General features: G+C 44.8%; 1 protein-coding gene across 1 annotated transcript in view; it reads left to right on the top strand.

The window, feature by feature from the left end:
- LAMA5 (laminin subunit alpha 5) overlaps positions 1-19,483 on the top strand; it is a 256,947-nt gene that overhangs the window by 195,258 nt on the left and 42,206 nt on the right. The window contains exons 41-51 of the mRNA XM_063142632.1: positions 2,326-2,556; positions 3,614-3,727; positions 5,667-5,794; positions 8,932-9,012; positions 9,222-9,436; positions 9,937-10,037; positions 11,958-12,138; positions 14,818-14,961; positions 16,719-16,870; positions 16,973-17,083; positions 18,828-18,939. Coding sequence (XP_062998702.1) covers positions 2,326-2,556; positions 3,614-3,727; positions 5,667-5,794; positions 8,932-9,012; positions 9,222-9,436; positions 9,937-10,037; positions 11,958-12,138; positions 14,818-14,961; positions 16,719-16,870; positions 16,973-17,083; positions 18,828-18,939 — 1,570 coding nt within the window. The remainder of the gene's footprint in view (positions 1-2,325; positions 2,557-3,613; positions 3,728-5,666; positions 5,795-8,931; positions 9,013-9,221; positions 9,437-9,936; positions 10,038-11,957; positions 12,139-14,817; positions 14,962-16,718; positions 16,871-16,972; positions 17,084-18,827; positions 18,940-19,483) is intronic.

Here is a 19,483-nt window from a genome sequence, read left to right as displayed (position 1 = left end):
TGTCGCCGTTGTTGTTGCTACCGAGAGGCTAGATCCTTTGCATACCAGGAAATGGGTTTAAGGGGGGAAATGTAAAAAAATAATTAAAAAATCAACGGATGACCTTATCCAATTCAAATTTGGTATGCTTAAAGCTCTCCTTAATATCTATTACTGTGCCAATTTTGGTGTCTTTATCTTTAAAGCTTACGCATATGTAAGCATTTGTTTAATTTTTCTTCAAATCCTGCTCCTGTTCCCCAGTGGCCGCTCGGAAAACAACAAATGATACGCTTGAAAACTAGTAGCAAAATATTGCACCTTTTGGTTAAGAAGCGCAATTAAAGCAGGATGCATTGGAATACTTCATAATAAAAGCAGATTATAAATTGGGAAACTTAGGAATTCTTTGCATGCAATTCGCAGTGATTGCACAGTATAACGCTGGTGTGATAAAGCTTTGTGTTAGTGTTATAACTGACAGTATCTTGTAACCATGGGAATAAGGTAGTCCTTTTTGGACAAGATTTTAAAGAACTAATTTTCAGGTGTGGTTTGGGGGAGAAGTAAGAAAGGTGCTCTATGGACTTGTTGCTATTTGGTAATCCATGGCGAGGAGCTAGCTGAGTGGGTCCCCCCCCCCCCCCCGCCGCGAAGGTCGTTTATTACAGCTCTTTCATGTGCTGGTCAGCCAAGTGTTGAGCTTTGCATCATCGGCAAACTTGATCATTTGAATGGTTTGCATGTGCCTCAGTTGTCAGCCCACCCATGAAAAATTGAGTAAATATATATTGTCCTGAGCTGAGCAGAAATTCTGGTGTCAGATGACTCTTACAGTGTAGATTTTGTGCTTAATATGTGCCTAGCAATCCTCATGACACCACATTAAAAGAGTTGCATGAATTGTTCCACACGGGGGGCAGTCTGTAGACCTTTCCAAGCAATCACTTCATCGCTCAGCAAGTTTGAAGATGCTCATTCTTACCTGCAACCCAGGTGTCTTCCCTCAAGGAAGTGTTTCTGTTCCAACAATATCACATTTTTTTCACCATGAAATATATTTGCCTTGTTGGAGGAAAACCTTCTCCTGCTAATGGAGCCATTGCAGTTTAGACAGTGCTGCATTGGACATAGCTGTGCCAGTGATGCAGTTACCTATTGGATATTGCCAGTGACATCATAAATGGCAGGTGATGCTCAGATCTCCACTCATATCCAGGCTATGTTGCCTGGATATGAGTGCTCAGCCTGGGAGGCCTCTGCTTCCTCCAGCAGCACTGAGCATTTAGAAAACACGTGGGCAGCCCACTTCCCGCATCTGACCCTCAGTGGGCTAGGTATCACACTGTTGTCTTTGAACTAGAACTTTCATCCCTCGAAAGATGAACATTGGCAGTGAAATACTTCAAACTAATTGTCTGAATAAGCTTTTTGGCCTTCCCTAAGAAGTGAAGAAAAAATGAATATGTTTACAAATTAGCACAGTTGCGACCTGCGGTCTGTTAAAGACTAGAACAAACAAATGAAGCTGAGTTTTACTGGAGGGATTGTTTCCCCGAGACAGAAACAGCTCTAATGAGGGTATTATCTGATATGGCGTTGAGTCCGAAGAAGCTGGAACAGCGAAAACGGGAAGTTTAATTGCAAATTCCTGTCATTCAATGCATTGACAACGCAGATAAGAATAGAAAATGAGAAGAAACCCTATTTCTGTACATATATTATTCTGATGGTATTGTCTCAGGTGCTAAATGTTATAAAAGTCTGTAATATTGTTGGACTGTATTAGATTTGTATTCTTGCACGTATGATATATATTATTGGTTATTATAGTATCCAACATTATGATTGTTAACCACTTTGAGACACATCAGTTGGTTTTATATATCCTTATAAATTGTAAATAAATGGGTTATTTGATAATTATCACCTTTTATTGGTGTTTGGAGTAGTTGTGTGCCTTTTTGGCACTTTATATACTACTACAAATTTTGAAACATCGCAATGGCCCCATTCAGAAGACACCTTAAACCACGGATTTAACCATGGCTTTTTGCTTTATTCACCATGGTTAAAGCCATGGTTTAAGGTGTCTTCTGAACACAGCCCGGCTTTCTGGCTTAACCACCATGGTTAAAGCCATGGTTTAAGGTGTCTTCTGAATGGGGCCAATATTAGACAAGAGGAATATTTTTATCTCGGTTGTTCTGTGAAGTTTTGTGGCTCAGGACCAATCAAGCGCACGCATTGCAGTTTGGGGGTTCCGTGAAAAATCTCCTTGGTGAAGTCCGCGAAGGGAGCCATGATTCTGCTGATGTTACAGTGCAGCTGTCCCCTCTTCCGTAGGACAACTTCAGGCACACTGAGACACACAACCCTGTCTCCAGGGAAGAGCTGATGATGGTCTTGGCTAAGCTGGAGCAGCTGCAGATCCGGGCACTTTTCTCCCAGATCTCCTCCACTGTGTCCCTGCACCGAGTAACACTGGAGAGAGCAACAGAGGCTGGCGGAGGCATCCAAGCCAGCAATGTGGAGCTCTGCATGTGCCCAGCCAATTACAGAGGAGATTCCTGCCAGGTACGGAAAAATGTGCATACCTGGATGTTTGCACAGTGCAATCAGAGCTGGGCGTTGGCCCTCCAGATTGGATTCCTTTAGCAAGTGAAAAGATCATGTCTGCTTCATAATACCGTTGTCAAAAGGGCTCATGTTGTTTATGGAGGAAGAGTCTATCAGAATGGTATGGCCATATGGAACCTCCAGCTCACACCACTTGCGCAACAGTGATTTAGCTTTTCCGGGGCCACCAGAAATGAGTGGAAATGCTCATTTCTGGAAGGAGGCAGGTCGGTCGCGTTCACGTCTGCCTTCTTCCAAAAACGAGCATTTCTGCTCATTCCCAGGCTTCCCATAGGAAGCGCTAACCCTCTCGCTTTTATGTGGAATTCGTGGGACCCACCGCTTGCAGAAGGGATTAGGCAGGGCAGAAAGGAATCGGTGGGGGCATAAGTGCCTGTTGGATTCCACCCTGGGGCTCCCATAATTGCAGCCTTGGGGTGGTTCTGCATATAATAGTGGAAGCTCATACTACCTGCGGCCTTGTCAACCTGTGAAAGCAAGCAGGCTTTCTCTTGGATTTGCAGCTTTTTTTAGCGGGCTTCAAAACGCAACAAGCAAATTGTACTGAGGTTGATTGTGCAAACATTTACAGCCTGGTCTTGTCTATGCTTACTAGAAAGTAAGTCTGAGTTCCACAGGGTTGGCCTTAGTTACTCCTGATTGTACCGACAGCTACTTTCTCTTGCACAGGTATCATATTGTGCACCTTTTGCACAAACTGCATAGTTTGCATTAATAGGAAAAAAATGCATTCATTATGATTAATTATCACAGCAAAGCTTCCCAGAGTTTTTCAATGACACACGAAAGCAAAGATGGCAAGCACAGTTTGTCAAAATCTCTTTCCACACCTGAGCAGTATGACACAATAAATCAAATAGGGAGGTTTTGAATAAACATTTCTGGATCAGCAAGGAGCTGAGGAATTCTTAACTGTGCCTTCCAGGAATCCTTGCTACAGCTGTTTGCCCACTGATGAAGCTGTAAAACGTATTATCTCTTTCTTTGCCACTAGGAATGTGCTCCAGGCTATTACAGGGACACCAAGGGTCTTTTCCTGGGGAAATGTGTTCCATGTAATTGCAATGGTCATTCGGATCAGTGCCTCCCTGGATCTGGAATATGTATCGTAAGTAAACAGAATGCTTGTCAAGGTCTATTTGCTTAAAAGATTCCTCCTCAGATAGATAGATATAGATATATAGAAGTATGGGTTTGCTTACAGGCTCAGAGATACTGGAGACAGAGGCCTTAGCTAGATGGGGTGAAATCCCGGGGTGATCCCTGGGATCATCCCTATGTGTTCGCATGACGCACAGGGGATCCTGGGATCAGGGAAGGATGACCCCTCCCTTGCCCCAGGATAGAACCATCCCCTTTGGGCCCACTTTTTCCGCGGACTGCGGAACGTGTGTGCAGGAGTCGCGGTTTGTCCCGGTTCTTCGAGGTTCCTCACAAGGTTCTTCTGCATCCCATGCAAGGGCGCAGAGCTCTTCAGGAGCTCTGCGCCCATCAGGGGTAGGGTGGGGGAAGCGGGGGCATTTTTTTTTAAACTTACCTTTTGCGCACAAGCGCTCGTGCGCATCTTCTGTTTCTTTAAAAACAAAATGGCGGGCGCGATGTCCTCTCCTTCCGAGGCCGCCGTGCGCCGCGTGTAAAGAGAGGGGGGATCTTGCGATAAAACCATCGCGAGATCTTAACCCCTCCGTCGCGCAATAACAGGTAGGTCTAGCTAAGGCCTGAGATGCTGTTTCAGCCCTGGTATCCTGAATCAGCAATCCTTAGCAAGCAGGAAAGTTCCATCCATACCCCTTTGCTTATTATTTTGAGTCACTTTAAGCTTAGACTGCATGACCTCTGCCTGCTTTTGTGCATCTGCAGTAATGACCATGGCATTGTGTCATGCTTCTTCATGCCTGAATGCAGCAAGCTAGCTGCGCTCCTAATTATCATGGGGGTAATTCTTGTTCCCCACATACAATGCACTTTCACTAACTACCTTCTTCCTCCCTGTCACCATCCAGTGATCGAGACACTGTGGTTCTCTCCCTCTCCCTCCATGAGTAGGCAGGATCTTTTGGGGAAAGAGTTGGCTGTTTTTCACCAAAGGGACTAGTAACATGGAGGGAAAGGAAGGAAAAGGAGGGGAAGAGAAAGGGAAACTCTAAAAATACTGAACAGAGTGCCAGGTACAAGTTTCCTTGTTTATGCAACAACCCCCATGGATATTGGGAATCTATGTGCTTATTGACATCGATGAAGAATGCAGTGAAAGACCCAAGATTTAGAAAGCTGTTTTGTCATCAAGACTTAAACGTCACATATGATCCTCTTTAGTCGCACTCTTGGAGAAGGAAGGAGAATATTAGGCTGTGTGCATTGCTAGAATTCTTCTATATGTGCGGGTGATTATGGTCCAACTAGGTATTTTGTTTTCTTACCAATTGGATTGATGACTAAGAACTTCTTGGTGTTTTTGAGATACAGTAGTGTTCTGTGTTGCTGTTCAGCTAATTAAGAGCGCTGTCTTAGACAGAAACAAGTCCTGGGGAATGTTGGGAGTTATAGGACTTTCTGTTTAAACAGAAAGAGTGCAGGACACAGAATAACGGGCTCAAGTTAAAGGAAGCCAGATTCCAGCTGGACATCAGGAAAAACTTCCTGACTGTTAGAGCAGTATGACAATGGAATCAGTTACCTAGGGAGGTTGTGGGCTCTCCCACACTAGAGGCCTTCAAGAGGCAGCTGGACAAGCATCTGTCAGGGATGCTTTAGGGTGGATTCCTGCATTGAGCAGGGGGTTGGACTCGATGGCCTTGTAGGCTCCTTCCAATTCTGCTATTCTACGATTCTATGCATAGGATTGTGCTAACTTCTCTCCACGTTCTAAATAGTTGACATTTCTCCGTCTTTCCTATCTGCAGAAAAGAAAGGCAAGTGTCTCTCTATTGCCAGATATTTTCCAGGTAGATGATTCAGGTGAATTGTAAAGCCACAGCCAGATATGCTCAAGGTGCAAAATGTAATTGCTGAATATGCTAAATCAGTTCCATTTCATCTCTGTTTAGAACTGCCAGCACAACACAGAAGGCGATCGCTGTGAAAGGTGTAAGGATAGTTTTGTTGGAAACTCTTCACTCGATGGACCTCTGCAATGCATTGGGTGCCCCTGTCCTCTTTCAGTTTCATCTAACAAGTGAGTGACTTCTACTAAGCTATTTGCCCTGATTTTTGGGGGTGGGTGGGTGGACTCATAATGATTCAGCTTCTTCTGTCTTCTGGTAAGATTGTATTGGCTACTCATATTTATGGGCTCAGTCCTGGGCCCAGTGCTATTCACATTTTTATTAATGCTTTGGACGAGGAGGAGCAGGGAACGCTGATCAAATTTGCAGATGACACCAAATTGGGTGGGATAGCTAATACCCTGGAAGACAGAAACAAACCTCAAAGTGATCTTGATAGGCTGGAGTGCTGGGCTGAAAACAACAGAATGAAATTTAATAGGGATAAATGCCAAGTTCTACATTTAGGAAATAGAAACAAAGGCACAGTTACAAGATACTTCGCTTAGCAATACTACAAACGAGAAGGATCTTGGAATTTTTGTAGATCACAAGCTGAATATGAGCCAACAGTGCGATATGGCTGCAAGAAAGGCAAATGCTATTTTGGGCTGCATTAATAGAAGTATAGCTTCCAAATCACGTGAGGTACTGGTTCCTCTCTATTCGGCCCTGGTTAGGCCTCATTTAGAGTGTTGCGTCCAGTTCTGGGCTCCACAATTCAAGAAGGACGCAGACAAGCTGGAGCGTGTTCAGAGGAGGGCAACCAGGATGATCAGGGGTCTGGAAACAAAGCCCTGTGAAGAGAGACTGAAAGAACTGGGCATGTTTAACCTGGAGAAGAGGAGATTGAAGGGAGGCATGATAGCACTCTTCAAATACTTAAAAGGTTGTCACACAGAGGAGGGCCAGGATCTCTTCTCGATCATCCCAGAGTGCAGGACACGAAATAACGGGCTCGAGATAAAGGAATCCAGATTCCAGCTGGACATCAGGAAAAACTTCCTGACTGTTAGAGCAGTACGACAATGGAATCAGTTCCCTAGGGAGGTTGTGGGCTCTCCCACACTAGAGGCTTTCAAGAGGCAGCTGGACAACCATCTGTCAGGGATGCTTTAGGGTGGATTCCTGCATTGAGCAGGGGGTTGGACTCAATGGCCTTATAGGCCCCTTCCAGCTCTGCTATTCTATGATTCTATGATCACAGCTAATTAATTCTTTGAAGGTATTTCATAGGAATTCAGATTTCCCCCCTTCATTTATCAGGTAGTAAAAGCAGGAAAAATACAGACCAGTTTGGGGCTCATTTCACATCCTGTGTACATTCTCTGGGTATGGATCTTTATGTAACTAAAACAGCTCCATCTGTGAACAACAGGAAGGTAGCAGGTTTGGGGAAACCAGAAAGTTTGCAGAAGTACATTAAAAAAAAAACCTTTAGGGAAAAAATTAAGGGGTGAGGAGACTCAAAACAGCCCAGTGAAGAATGTGCATGATCAGTAGCCACGGAATGCTGGTTGACTGTTGGGAGGCCTTCAAGAGGCAGCTGGCAAACCATCTGTCAGGGATGCTTTAGGGTGGATTCCTGCACTGAGTGGGGGGCTGGACTTGATGGCCTTATAGGCCCCTTCCAACTCTACTATTCTATGATTCTATGAGTGCCAGGGCGGGGTGGAATGGAATACAGAATTGCTGTGTTGCTGGAACCCTGAACAAGAGCATTCCATATTGCAACATTTTATTTATTTATATAAGCTCTCTGGGCAGTTCACAAAAATTAAAACCATAATAAAACAACCAACAGGTTAAAAACACAAATACAAAATACAGTATAAAAAGCACAACCAGGATAAAACCACGCAGCAAAAATCGATATATGATTAAAATACAGAGTTAGAACAGTAAAATTTAAATTCAAGTTAAAATTAAGTGTTAAAATACTGAGAGAATAAAAAGGTCTTCAGCTGGCGACAAAAGGAGTACAGTGTAGGCGCCAGGCGGACCTCTCTGGGGAGCCCATTCCACAACCGGGGTGCCACAGCGGAGGTCCCACTTGTATTATATAAAAATAGCAAGTATATGTCATATAGCAGCTGTGCCTGCCATGCATGAAAGCTGCAACTGTTTTTTTTTCTAAAAAGACCATTCCACAAGGTGTCACAGTTGACCCTGAGCTCTTGAGTGTGCACACTGAATACAGATGTGTGACTGCTAGTTTATATGTGTGATTTGGTTTTTGGAGAAGTTTACAAAAGCAACACCTATCTTTTCAAGCCGTAGTAATTTACACTTATTAACTCCAGCAGTAAAATACCTAATGTACCTTTTCAAGCAATAGTAATTTACTCTCATTAACTCCAGCCGTAAAATACTTTGCTTAGCTCCTGTTTCTACAGTCACTTCATGGAGATTAAACTGCCGCTTTTCTCTTTTTATATTTATTCTTTATTTGTAAATATTAGAAGGAGCAGAAAAAGATCAGATGAAAACAAAGCCTGGTCCACATGCTTTGAATCCACTGAGTATGCTGGGAAGAACTAGTGGCTATACAATATTCCTGCAAACTGAGTAATGTTGAAATCTCAGCTTAGCCATGGAATAACTGAGTGGCTCTGGATGGTTCTGGGATGAACAAAGGAAGTAACTTGTCAATGATCACTATTTGTTCGTTACATTTCTATACTGCCCGGTAACCAAAGCTCTCTGGGCAGTTCACAAAACAGAGCTTAAACCATAAAGTATAACAAAACATAGGCTGGGTTCACATAACACACTCGCCCACCATGACTTACCGTGTTGTCTGAACACAGCCCATTTTCTACAGGGTAGCCTGTTAACCATGCAGTATGGTTTATTTTTCTCGAACAAGCCACCTTGAGAATCCATGACTTGTTGTTGGGTTGTTCAGGGTGATTAACAAGCCACACTGCATAGTCAACAAGCAACCCTGCAGAAAACGCACTGCATTCAGACAACACGATAACCCATCCTGCGGGAAATGTGCTGCTTTCAGACAACACAATAGCCCATGGTTCAACAACGAGCCACACTGGGTGGGTTAGCGTGTTGTGTGAACCCAGCCATAGTGTTCTGAAGGTATCCTTTTTGAAGAACGTTAGACTTAACCTGTGCTTCCTGACGTCTCATTTCGTTTTGTAATAATACTGATCAGTATTATCACTGATCAGATGCGCCTTGCTCTCGGCCTTATCTTTCTCAGTAAATGTTAACAGCTTTTCCCTCTCTCTGCCTGCCATTTTCACCTCAGCTTTGCCATCGGATGTGTCCACAAAGGCTCCACCACTCAGTGTCTCTGCAAGCCTGGTTACGCTGGAGTTTCATGTGAACGGTAAAAAAACAATTTGGCTCATAGATCGCCCACCTTGTTTTGCCTGAGATGTAATCAGGGTTACGCAGGGAATGAGAAGGGACCCTTATTTGCCTCTCAGCCGTTTAGTGCTTCACTGAGCACCTGATGGAAGTCGGAAGGGAGGCGGGAAGCCGCAGTGCAAACTCATCTACGGCATCCCACTAAGGCCTGCCTTTTTCCTTCCAAAGGTGCGCTCCAGGTTACTATGGAAACCCTCTAGTGATTGGCAGTTCCTGCCAGCCTTGTGACTGCAGCGGGAACGCCGATCCCAACATGCTCTTCAGTGACTGTGACCCACTGACAGGATTCTGCACGGGATGCATGTACAACACGGCAGGCCCTCGGTGCGAAGTCTGCGCCCCTGGGTTTTACGGCGATGCTGTGCTGGCAAAGAACTGCACTGGTAAGGGTGCCCTAGATCTATTACAGTTTCAGAAATGGGCGATCAATCATTGCTCGTTTGTTTCTTTGTTTGGGAAGTCCTTGGGAACAACCTGGAACCATCTCTGCACCTGATGGAGCCGAGTTTGAATGTCCGCAACCTCTTCCCACTTTCCATCTTAAGACTGTAACCAAATGCAGAGTCCATGGTTTGAAACTTGGCCACTTCTTTCCTCCCTCCCTCCTCTCTAACCGTCGACATTGTGGATGGTGGGGGTGGGTTAGAATTGCGCTCTAAAATGTATTTCATTGTGTGACAGACCCTATTCGAGATACATCGTTGCTTGCTCTGATCTTTTAATTTAGGGTAAGATGCAAATCAAAATAACTATCCATAATTTTATTTCTTAATATTTATACTATTGTTTCTCTGTTATAAATGTTCTTATGTCTGTTTTATCTTCACTGCAAGAATTTATAAAAGCCTTTTTAAACAAACGTATTCCTTTCCCACCCTTGTAGAATGCAACTGTCTGTCCTGCGGGACTGACTCATGTGATCCCAGAACTGGCCAATGTCGCTGTAAACCTGGAGTCACAGGTCAGCACTGCGACCGCTGTCAGGTAAAATGAATTGGGCATTCCTCGATCCCTAAATGCCCTTCCTTTACACATACACACCATAAACATCGGCTCAGTTCAGACAACACGTTTCTCAATGGTGGTTTTAGGACCCCACGGTGGAGTTTTTACATCACTGTTGAGAAATGTGTTGTCTGGCGGGAAAACTCCACACAACGGTAGAGATTTTTTGGAAAACACTCTATGCGGAATATCCACGCTGTGCAGAGGACAGTTCCTGCACAACCGTTGTGTGGTGCATTGTGTGACGGGTTCTGTGGAGTTTTCTGTAGCGTTGAGTTGATTTTTCTCAATGGCTACAGAGTTTCCTGACAAGAGTGGCGAAAGGAGCGAGTACCACTCTAGGAGAGTTCCCGTGATTGGCTTTTTGCAGCAATGGCTGATGGGATACCATTGGGAGGACCAGGGAAGGAGAGAGGGTGGAGGAACTGTCAATCAAATGTCGCAATGGATTTTACTCAACTCCACAGTAGCCCACAGTCACACAATGGTGGAGTAAGAACATGTTGTGTCGGGAGTACCCCCTAAAAACTCAACCTAAAAACTCAACCCCCTAAAAACTCAACGCATTTTCACACTGTGTTGACTAACATGCTGTCTGAACTGCGCTATCATGTGACGTTTTCATGTTCCAGATTGTAGCATTCATGCAAATTGCAGAGATGTAGCTACAGTATGAATTCACCAGTAAATTGCTTTTGAACTCTCCCTAGATCATCCTGGTGGAAGTCTAAATATGTGCATAGTTTTCCAAGGATTGTGGCCATTAATACCGTTCAGCAGCTTGGGTCTGGTGTAAACTCTTCTTTTTCCCTACACCTGAGCTTTCCCACCTGTCCTCAAGCAAACATTCAGTGGAGCACTGTAATGTATTGAGTGGTGGCATATGGGTGCGTAAGGAATGTCCAACACATATTGGTTTCTATGGTGCAGGCATTTAATCTAAGTGTTTATATATAACTAGCAGTAAATGTGGGGATGACCCTAATCCATAACCTGGTCTACCACCTGGGATAAGCACATAGTGGTCTAATTCCCTGCACCAATATTTATCGAAATATCTCTATGCTCATATGCAGCATCCCTATTAATCCACCCCTTGTGTCAGAAAGTGTGTCCCTTTAGAACAGGGCATGTTGGGAAATCCATGAGCCATTTTTGCTTCCAGACGCTCCCCCACAGCTCGGGGGGGGGGGGGGAAGGTTCTGAAGCAGCTATGGAGCACCAAAATGGTCAAATTAGCACTAAAAGGGTAAAAAAAAAAACTTCAAAATTGCCACTCCAGATGCCATAATCAGATAGATGCTGCCCCTGTAACAACGAGGAGGTGGAATCTATCTCCCATGTACTATTCAACTGCAACTTCTTTCAGGAGGCAAGAAAAGCCCTTATCCATCCTTTCATGCAACGATTACCTGGACGATCGTCCGTGACCCTTATGTCGGTCCTTTTACAGGGTCAAGATAAGCATACCACTGAACAAGTTGCTAAATTTCTTAATCACGCAATCCTTACCAGATCAGTTATGGTGGCAGGATTTTCCTTTGCTTCTAGCACAGAACTTTAAGGAGGCTCATGTAATCATACCCTGTTTTAATTTCATGTATTTTAAATATTTATTATGTGTTTTTATATGTTTTTATATGTTTTATTGGTCTGTTGACTGTAATAAAAGGAATTGAAGATGCCATTTTGGATTTTGTTTTTACAATTTTATGGAGGGGTACCAAGGGCCTCAGTGTGGGGCACCGTGGGGCACATATTGCTCACTCCTGCGTGAGAATGATTTTGGATCGGGCAAAGAGGATTGTGACAAAAGTGAAGCAGAACCTGTAGATGGGAACACAGCTGTGTCTACATTTTACAAGTTCAAAGCTAAGTGTGCGTCTTTCCCCCTTTTAGGAAGGACACTACGGCTATGAAGTGTGCTCGGGCTGCCAGAGGTGCGACTGCGACGTTGGGTCTGTGAGCACAGATTGCCATCCCCAGAACGGCCAGTGTAATTGCAATCCGGGTGTAAGTGGGCCCCGTTGCCAGCAGTGCACCCCTGGCTACTGGGGGCTCGGCGTGAATGGCTGCTCGAGTAAGTCCCCTTTTGACCACGGTTAAACCTCTCTAGTGGAAAACTCAGCCTTTTCTTCCTGAGGCTAGAAAGGAGGGAGGGACCGTAGCTCAGTGTGATAGAGCACCTGCTTTGCATGCAGGAGGTCTCGGGTTCGATCCCCGGCTTCTCCAGGGAGGGCGAGGAAAGAATCCTGCCTGAAACCGTGGAGGGCTGCTGCCAGTCAGTGTTGACAACGCTGGGCTAGATGGACCCATGATCTGACTCAGTATAAAGCAGCTTCCTATGTTCCTAGGGTATAGATTTTAAAAAATAGGATTGCCCTTGCTCCGTCCAGAATATGCCCCCCTTTAAAAACTAGTTGCTGGCTAGGGTATTATAAGGGCATTTCCCAACTGGCGTTGTCTAGATGAGCCTGTGGGTGACTTGCACATGGGTTACAGCAGTCTTTCCATACATATACACAGGAAAAGGAAAGGAACCTCTCGTGCAAGCACTGAGTCGTGCAAGCACTGACTCTTGGAGGGACGCCAGTTTTCGTTGACGTTTTCTTGGCAGGCCTTACAACGGGGTGGTTTGCCGTTGCCTTCCCCAGCCGTTATTCCCTTTCCCCCAGCTAACTGAGTACTCATTTTACCGACCTCGGGAGGATGGAAGGCTGAGTTGACCCGAGCCGGCTGCCTGAAACCAGCTTCCGCTGGGATCGAACTCAGGCCGTGGGGAGAGTTTCAGCTGCAGAAACTGCTGCTTTACCGCTCTGCGCCGCACAAGCTGCATTCATATAAACCCACCAAGCCACGGTTTGGAGAATCAAGAACGAAGCCTGGACTCATGCGCTACCACCTCCCCATTGGCAAGAGACCATAGCTCAATGGTAGAGCAAATGCGGTCCATGCTCCCCTAGGTTCAATCTCCAGCTTCTTCAGGTGGGGGTAGGAAAGAATCCTTCCTGAAATTGGGGAGAGCTGCTGCCGATCAGTGTTGGCAATAGCAGGCTACATGATCCAGTGGTCTGACTCAGTATAAGGCAGCTTCATATGTTTCTATGTCTCCGTTCCTCTCCCCCTGATGTGTACACAGAGTTTAATTAAAGGCTTCCTGCTTTAATCAAACCATATTTTACCATCCCAAGCAAATGCAGCAAACAATGATTTCACCAAACTATAATTTGCCTGCAGAACAATCAGCACAGAGAAGAATTTGATCCTGGTGTGCAGGGAAGCAGTGATTTGATCAAACCCGGAAGTAGTTAAGTAAGCTGTGTACATAAGTGAAGTAGGGAACACCTGAGAACAGGGTTTGTTCTCTCTGAATGCATCACCTATGGCTGTTTCTACACCAGCCTGAAAATCTGGGCTGGTCAAAGCTAAGTCGCTGTGCGTCCAAATGATGCACAGGGACTTCCGGGGACGGGCACGGGTTTTCCCAGAGATAAAAAAAACCCTGGGAAAACCCAATTCTTCCCGCAGTCTTGGGATTGTCCCAAGACCGTGGAAGGTGTGGGTGCCCGTCCTGGCTTCTTCCCTCCTACCCACAAGTAGTGGGGGTCATCAGAGGGAAGGAGCCGGGCTGGGGGCAGTCCAGGGACATCAGAGGTGGGGTGGGGAGCGGGGTCAGGCCTTTTTCTCTCTCTTACATTTCGCTGGAGCGCAAGTGCGCTCCGGCTCCTATTCCTTAAAAAAAAAATGGCGGCCGCAACAGGCGCGACGTCCCTCTTCACTTCTGGGACTTCACACGGCCATCTGACTACAGGGCGACGATCCCGTGAGCCGGAAATCCCGTGATCGTCTCCTCTGCCCCTGTCGGTGTAGAAAGGGCCTAGATCTCAGCAGTGGTGGAAGATTGAGGAATTCGTTCTTTCGTTTAAAGAGGATAAGAGCCTCACTATCTAAAAGCTCCACTATGTGAGTGAGTCCTTGGAATAGTTTAAGAGTGGGAAAGGGATTGGGCTGATCTGGTTTTGTATTCTGCGCTCTTTCTATCCATGTGCAGGGTGTGATTCGAGCCTATGATAATGTCATGTATAGCCCTACTGCTCCTGTATTGGGAGCAGGTGATGCAGGTAATCAATCAGAAACAGATTCAGACTCAGAAGATGCCGAGCCAGACACCAGGCAGTTAGAGCCAGTGGGGGAGGAGGTTCACATGGGAGAGGCTTCAGCTGGAAATATGCCCCCTCCAGAGTCTGTCTCTTCAAGGCCAAATTCTATGCCTTCAGGGGACAGGGAGTCAACTTCCGGGGGTGAGCATTCAGAAACCTTACTAGATGCTAGGAATCACCGAAAACTAAAACGTTCAGCGAGGTTAGCGGCAAAGAGACAGGTGGACACATTGCATGAGAAATCGCCCACGCATCAACCACCTTGAAATTATGGATATTTGAAAAGCCTTTTCTTTTCTTTGAACGGACAATTGTCTTGCTTTGTTTGCATAGTTTTTGCCTAAGGGAGAGTTTCACAGAAGGTGCCTAGTTTGTGTTACAGAAGTGTTTATTGCTTGCAATAAAGCTTTGTAAATTGCCTAGCACTTTGCCTCATTCGTCTCCCAGAGAAAGCTGGAGACGCTATAGTACACGACAAATGATGTGTGGAGAAGGTAGTTATTCCACACGGATTCATAAGGGAATGTAAACGGATGTGATCTCGTGAAAGTGTGGGTCGAGTCAGGCCACTTGATCTTTTTTCATGGTTCCCGTGACAGAATGCCAGTGCAAAGGAGGATCCTGTAACCCCCGGACTGGGGAATGCACGTGCTCCAATGGTCTGACAGGGAAGCAGTGCGACACCTGCATAAAGAAGCACGAGATCCCTGTGGTGGACGGCCCAGACAACATGAGATGTGAAGGCGAGTCTTTCGATTTGTTCTGCTCCCAGGTCCCTTGGTCCCAGTCATACCTGTCAAGCAGGACTGTTCCGTTTTCCAACAGTCTCTGCAGTGGTTGGCATTTATACCATGAAACTTATAATATTTACACCCTTTGAGCAAATTGGAAGGTTACTGGGAAATCCTACGTGCGTCTTCTGCATGTGGTGCTGCTTGTATGTTTTGGAAGCGTTTTACAGAGGTGCAGGGTCAGACGGGACTCAAAAAGGAGAGACTCCAACCTGCCTGTCCCAGGCCAGAGCCACCCACAGGTCAGCTCGTACGATCCAGACCAAAGCATACCACTACTAAAGAACAGAAACACCGAGATACACTGCAGCGAACCACCTCAAAGGAATCAACTGTTTGGGGATCATACAAATGAACCCAGCTGTATGTTATAGACAACAAAAGTGGATACCAGAGCCATTCGTTTGAGCCTAGAGTATTTTCACTAATTCTCTTACTTATTCCATTAACGCTATCTCATCCCATTCATGTACCACACTCACTCTCACATTCACACACACTCACAATTAAGAGTTGACTACCATTGCGATCATTCTGTCCCGTCCCTTCTCACTCTTTCCCATCAATGGTTCCACCTGCTTCTTAGGCCTAGAGTGCTGAGTTTTCAGCTTCCCCTTTAGTTTGGATATTCATAAAGATTCTATAACACCTCATCAGTTGAGCCAATGGCAAAGGAAGGCTCTTTGCTATCAGCCAAGCCAGAGCTCTCTCATTCGAAAGCTATTGAGGTTTTAGAGAGCAGCCTGTCTTTTCCTCAAGGTTTCTTCCGTCCTCCCGGGGAATGTGTGTCTCCTTCTCGTTCTTTTAGGGTGAACTAGCAAAAACATCTCTGTGTTTAGAACCATCATAATGCTTCATTTCTCCTTCTGTGACTCTATTAAGTGCCAATTCAAAGCCAGCTTATACTTTGAAAGTAGGTAAAGAAATATCCATTTAATAACATCTAATAAACTGTAAACTTAGCACCTATTGCTGATAGGTGAAGGCCCGGGAAAACCCCGAAAAAACTGGGGGGACGGGGGACGACCCATTTTTCCCGGTTTTTTGGCGAAGCCTTTTTTGTTTTTTCTGAAAAATTGAAAAAGAATAAGAAAAATGGATTATGGAATGTTTTATTTTAGCATGATGAATGAAATGTTTAAGACGTGTTCATACAGTTACTTCTCCAAATGATTTCTAAAAACTGTACAGTATCAGAGTATTACAATTTCTGTGCACCGAGGACAAGCAAGTGCTAATATTGCATTTTTTTTCATTATTCCCCCCAAAATCTGTTTTTTTCTGGAAAAAAACAGAAAAAGAACAGGGCTTTTCCATGGCTTCAAAATTTCCGGAAATTTTACATCTCTTGTTTAGACCACACACATCGTCATCATGATGATCTTGGTCCAGTTTTTGAGCTGTACCATATGTGTGGAGGTGTGTGTTAAAGCCCACAACTAATTATTCTAAATAGGTTGAGCAAAGTGGATATTTGACCAACCTTTAGGACTGTCTGCTGCATGAATGTGAGAAGATTTTCAATTGGCTTATAAAAATGATAGACCCAAAGTATGTACGATTCTTAACCTGCATGGTCCGATAATGTCTTGTTTTCATTGCTGTTCTGGTGCTGCCGAAACTTTGGTCTACCTTGGTTAGTCACTTATGTGGTTTCTTTATGGATGTTATCTCAGAGCTGCACACTTACTGTCCTCTCTCACTAACAGCTTGTGACAGTTGTGTGTCGCTCCTGCTGGATGATCTCCAGAAGATTGGAAGCTCCTTCCCTGCCCTCAGGCACCAGTTGACTAGCCTCAACGCCACCTCCATAGCATGGGCCCGTCTGCATAGCATCAATGGCTCAATGCAAGCCATCACTGTACGTGGAACTATCAAGCTAACTTTTCTGATAGTGTCTTTTCCCTGTTTCTTATAGGGTTTAGGATTCCAGTTTCACTTCTGTTTTTTCTCCTCTTTTCAGAACCAACTGCGTGAGTATCAGAGATCCATAAACAGGGCCAGGCAACAGACAGATGAGCTGGAAGAAGAGAACACGGACTTTGTTCAGGATTTGAACGCTCTTCAACACAAGGTGTGATGGTTCTCCTTTCCCTACTACTACCACAAATGTAGTACAAATGTGCTCGGTGGTCTGTTGAACTCAGGTGCAATGGACACTGTCTGGACGGGTTTGGCTGTGCCCACTCCAATGCCCCATGTTACTTTTTTCTCCGTTGTTTGTTATCCCGGTCGCATATTTATTTATTTATTTATTTATTTATTTATTACATTTTTATACCGCCCAATAGCCGAAGCTCTCTGGGTGGTTCACAAAAATTAAAACCATGAAAAGCATAAAAACAACCAACCATTTAAAAACACGAATACAAAATACAATATAAAAAAACACAACCAGGATTAAAACCACACAGCAAAAATTGATATAGGTTAAAATATGGAATTAAAACACCAAAGTTTAAATGTAAGTTAAATTAAGTGTTAAAATTCTGAGAAAATAAAAAGGTCTTCAGCTGGCGATGAAAGGTGTACACTGTAGGCGCCAAGCGAACCTCTCTGGGGAGCTCGTTCCACAACCGGGGTGCCACAGCGGAGAAAGCCCTCCTCCTAGTAGCCACCTGCCTCACTTCCTTTGGCAGGGGCTCACGGAGAAGGGCCCCTGTAGATGATCTTAAGGTCCAGGCAGGCACATACTTCTTTGTGTTTGCAGTCTACATGCACAAAGAGCAGAACAGTATATACATGGGAGTAAGTCCCCAAACCTGATGTTTCACTCAAGTGAGAAGCTGATTTCACAGTAAGGAAGCTCTCATGTGTAGCCGTGATTTAGTGAGTCTTCCACTGATGTGGTATGGACTGCAGCAGATGTGGGCACAGCCTTAAAGAGCTTCATCCCACGTACCTGTTTCCCTCGAATTATCCCCATAGCATTAAGCTGTTGTTGTTGTTAGCTAAATTACACCCCGGGCGGCGGCACTCCTAAGATCCTTTGCATACCAGGAAAAGGGTTTAAGGGAGGGAAATGTAAAAAAATCATTACAAAAATCAACGGATGACCCAATCCGATTCAAATTTGGTATACTGAAGGCCCTCCTTAATATCTATTACTGTGCCAATTTTGATGACTTTAGCTTTAAAACTTACGCAGGTGTAAGCATTTGTTTAATTTGTAGTTTAAAAATACCAAACCATCCTCCTGCGCTCCCAGTGGTCGCTTGGAGAACAACAAAATATTCGTTCTTAAAGGAGTCCAAAATACATCGGTTCTTTTGGCTAAGAAGCACAATTCTTAGCACAATGGTGTGATGAAGCTAAAAGACTGCATTTGACTGACAAGGCAGTGATAAAGGAAATGTCCAGAATTGACAAATGACTGGAGGCGGGTTGAGAACTCCATTTATCAGTGGAATTTGAGAGAAAGAGAGATTCTTACAATAATTTTGATGGGGTCTTTGCCTTTTCATTTGCAAAGAGTCAAAGATGTCGGTTAAAGTTAGTCCTTCGCTTCAAAACCTATGGGTTGTATCCAGTCCTTCTGCCAACTCAGGGCGGCAGTACATGGCATTCATAGGCAGTCTCCAGTCCAGGTACTACCTAGATTCTTTAGCTTTGGAGATTAAAAAAACACCTTCATACCGTTATTTGGGCCCAGACCAATTCATAATAATACTATGGCATTTGTAAAAGACACATCTCAAACGCACAAATTTGAGTTGCTTTTCAGCAAAAGACCGCAAAAGCTACAATCCTGCTATCCTACTACCCAGCGTATCCGATCTTTTTGGACCTCATCTAAATCAGCCATTTTGTATTTTTAGGCAACAATGACTCACAGAAAAGCAAAGCAAGTAACGGACAGTACAGAAGAGAGCTACCAGCAAGCGGAGGGCCTTGTTCTGGATATCAGTAAAATTCGGAACAAAATTGATGGTGAGGCAACTGTCTGTAGCTTTGGGTTCTATATCTTCTGGTTTGAAAAGGCATCATGTGGGAAAACCCCAAGCCTGGGGTTGAGCTAACGTGAGGTAACAACCTTTCAACATGGTGAGAGAGTTTAGTAAAGGTTATCCTAGCCATGTGGGGGAGGTACTTTCCATGTGCCTGGAATAACATTGAAATGACCCATTTGTGTGGAAGGGTGAGAGAGATTGTGTGGTTCAAATCACAGGACAGGCATAATGCTGACTCCATGGGACAAACCACATGCTTCACACTCACCCACACACACCCCGTTGCTGGGTTGGGTCATATCAATGCTACCTCTGCTGCACAGTAGCTATTCATGGGGAAGCCACCCTTGAGGCTAGGGTACCATGTCCTGCTTTGTTGGTCCCTGGCGGATGGCTGGTTGGCCACTGTGTGAACAGAGTGCTGGACTAGATGGACCCTTGGTCTGATCCAGCATGGCACTTCTGATGTTCTTACCATTTAGAAGTCTCCTCTAGTCAAGGCATGGGAAATGCTTCCAAATCAC

Source organism: Elgaria multicarinata, chromosome 1 (assembly GCF_023053635.1).
Source record: "Elgaria multicarinata webbii isolate HBS135686 ecotype San Diego chromosome 1, rElgMul1.1.pri, whole genome shotgun sequence".
In the NCBI taxonomy this organism is placed as follows: Eukaryota; Metazoa; Chordata; class Lepidosauria; order Squamata; family Anguidae; genus Elgaria; species Elgaria multicarinata.
This window is presented reverse-complemented; position numbering and strand designations above follow the sequence as displayed.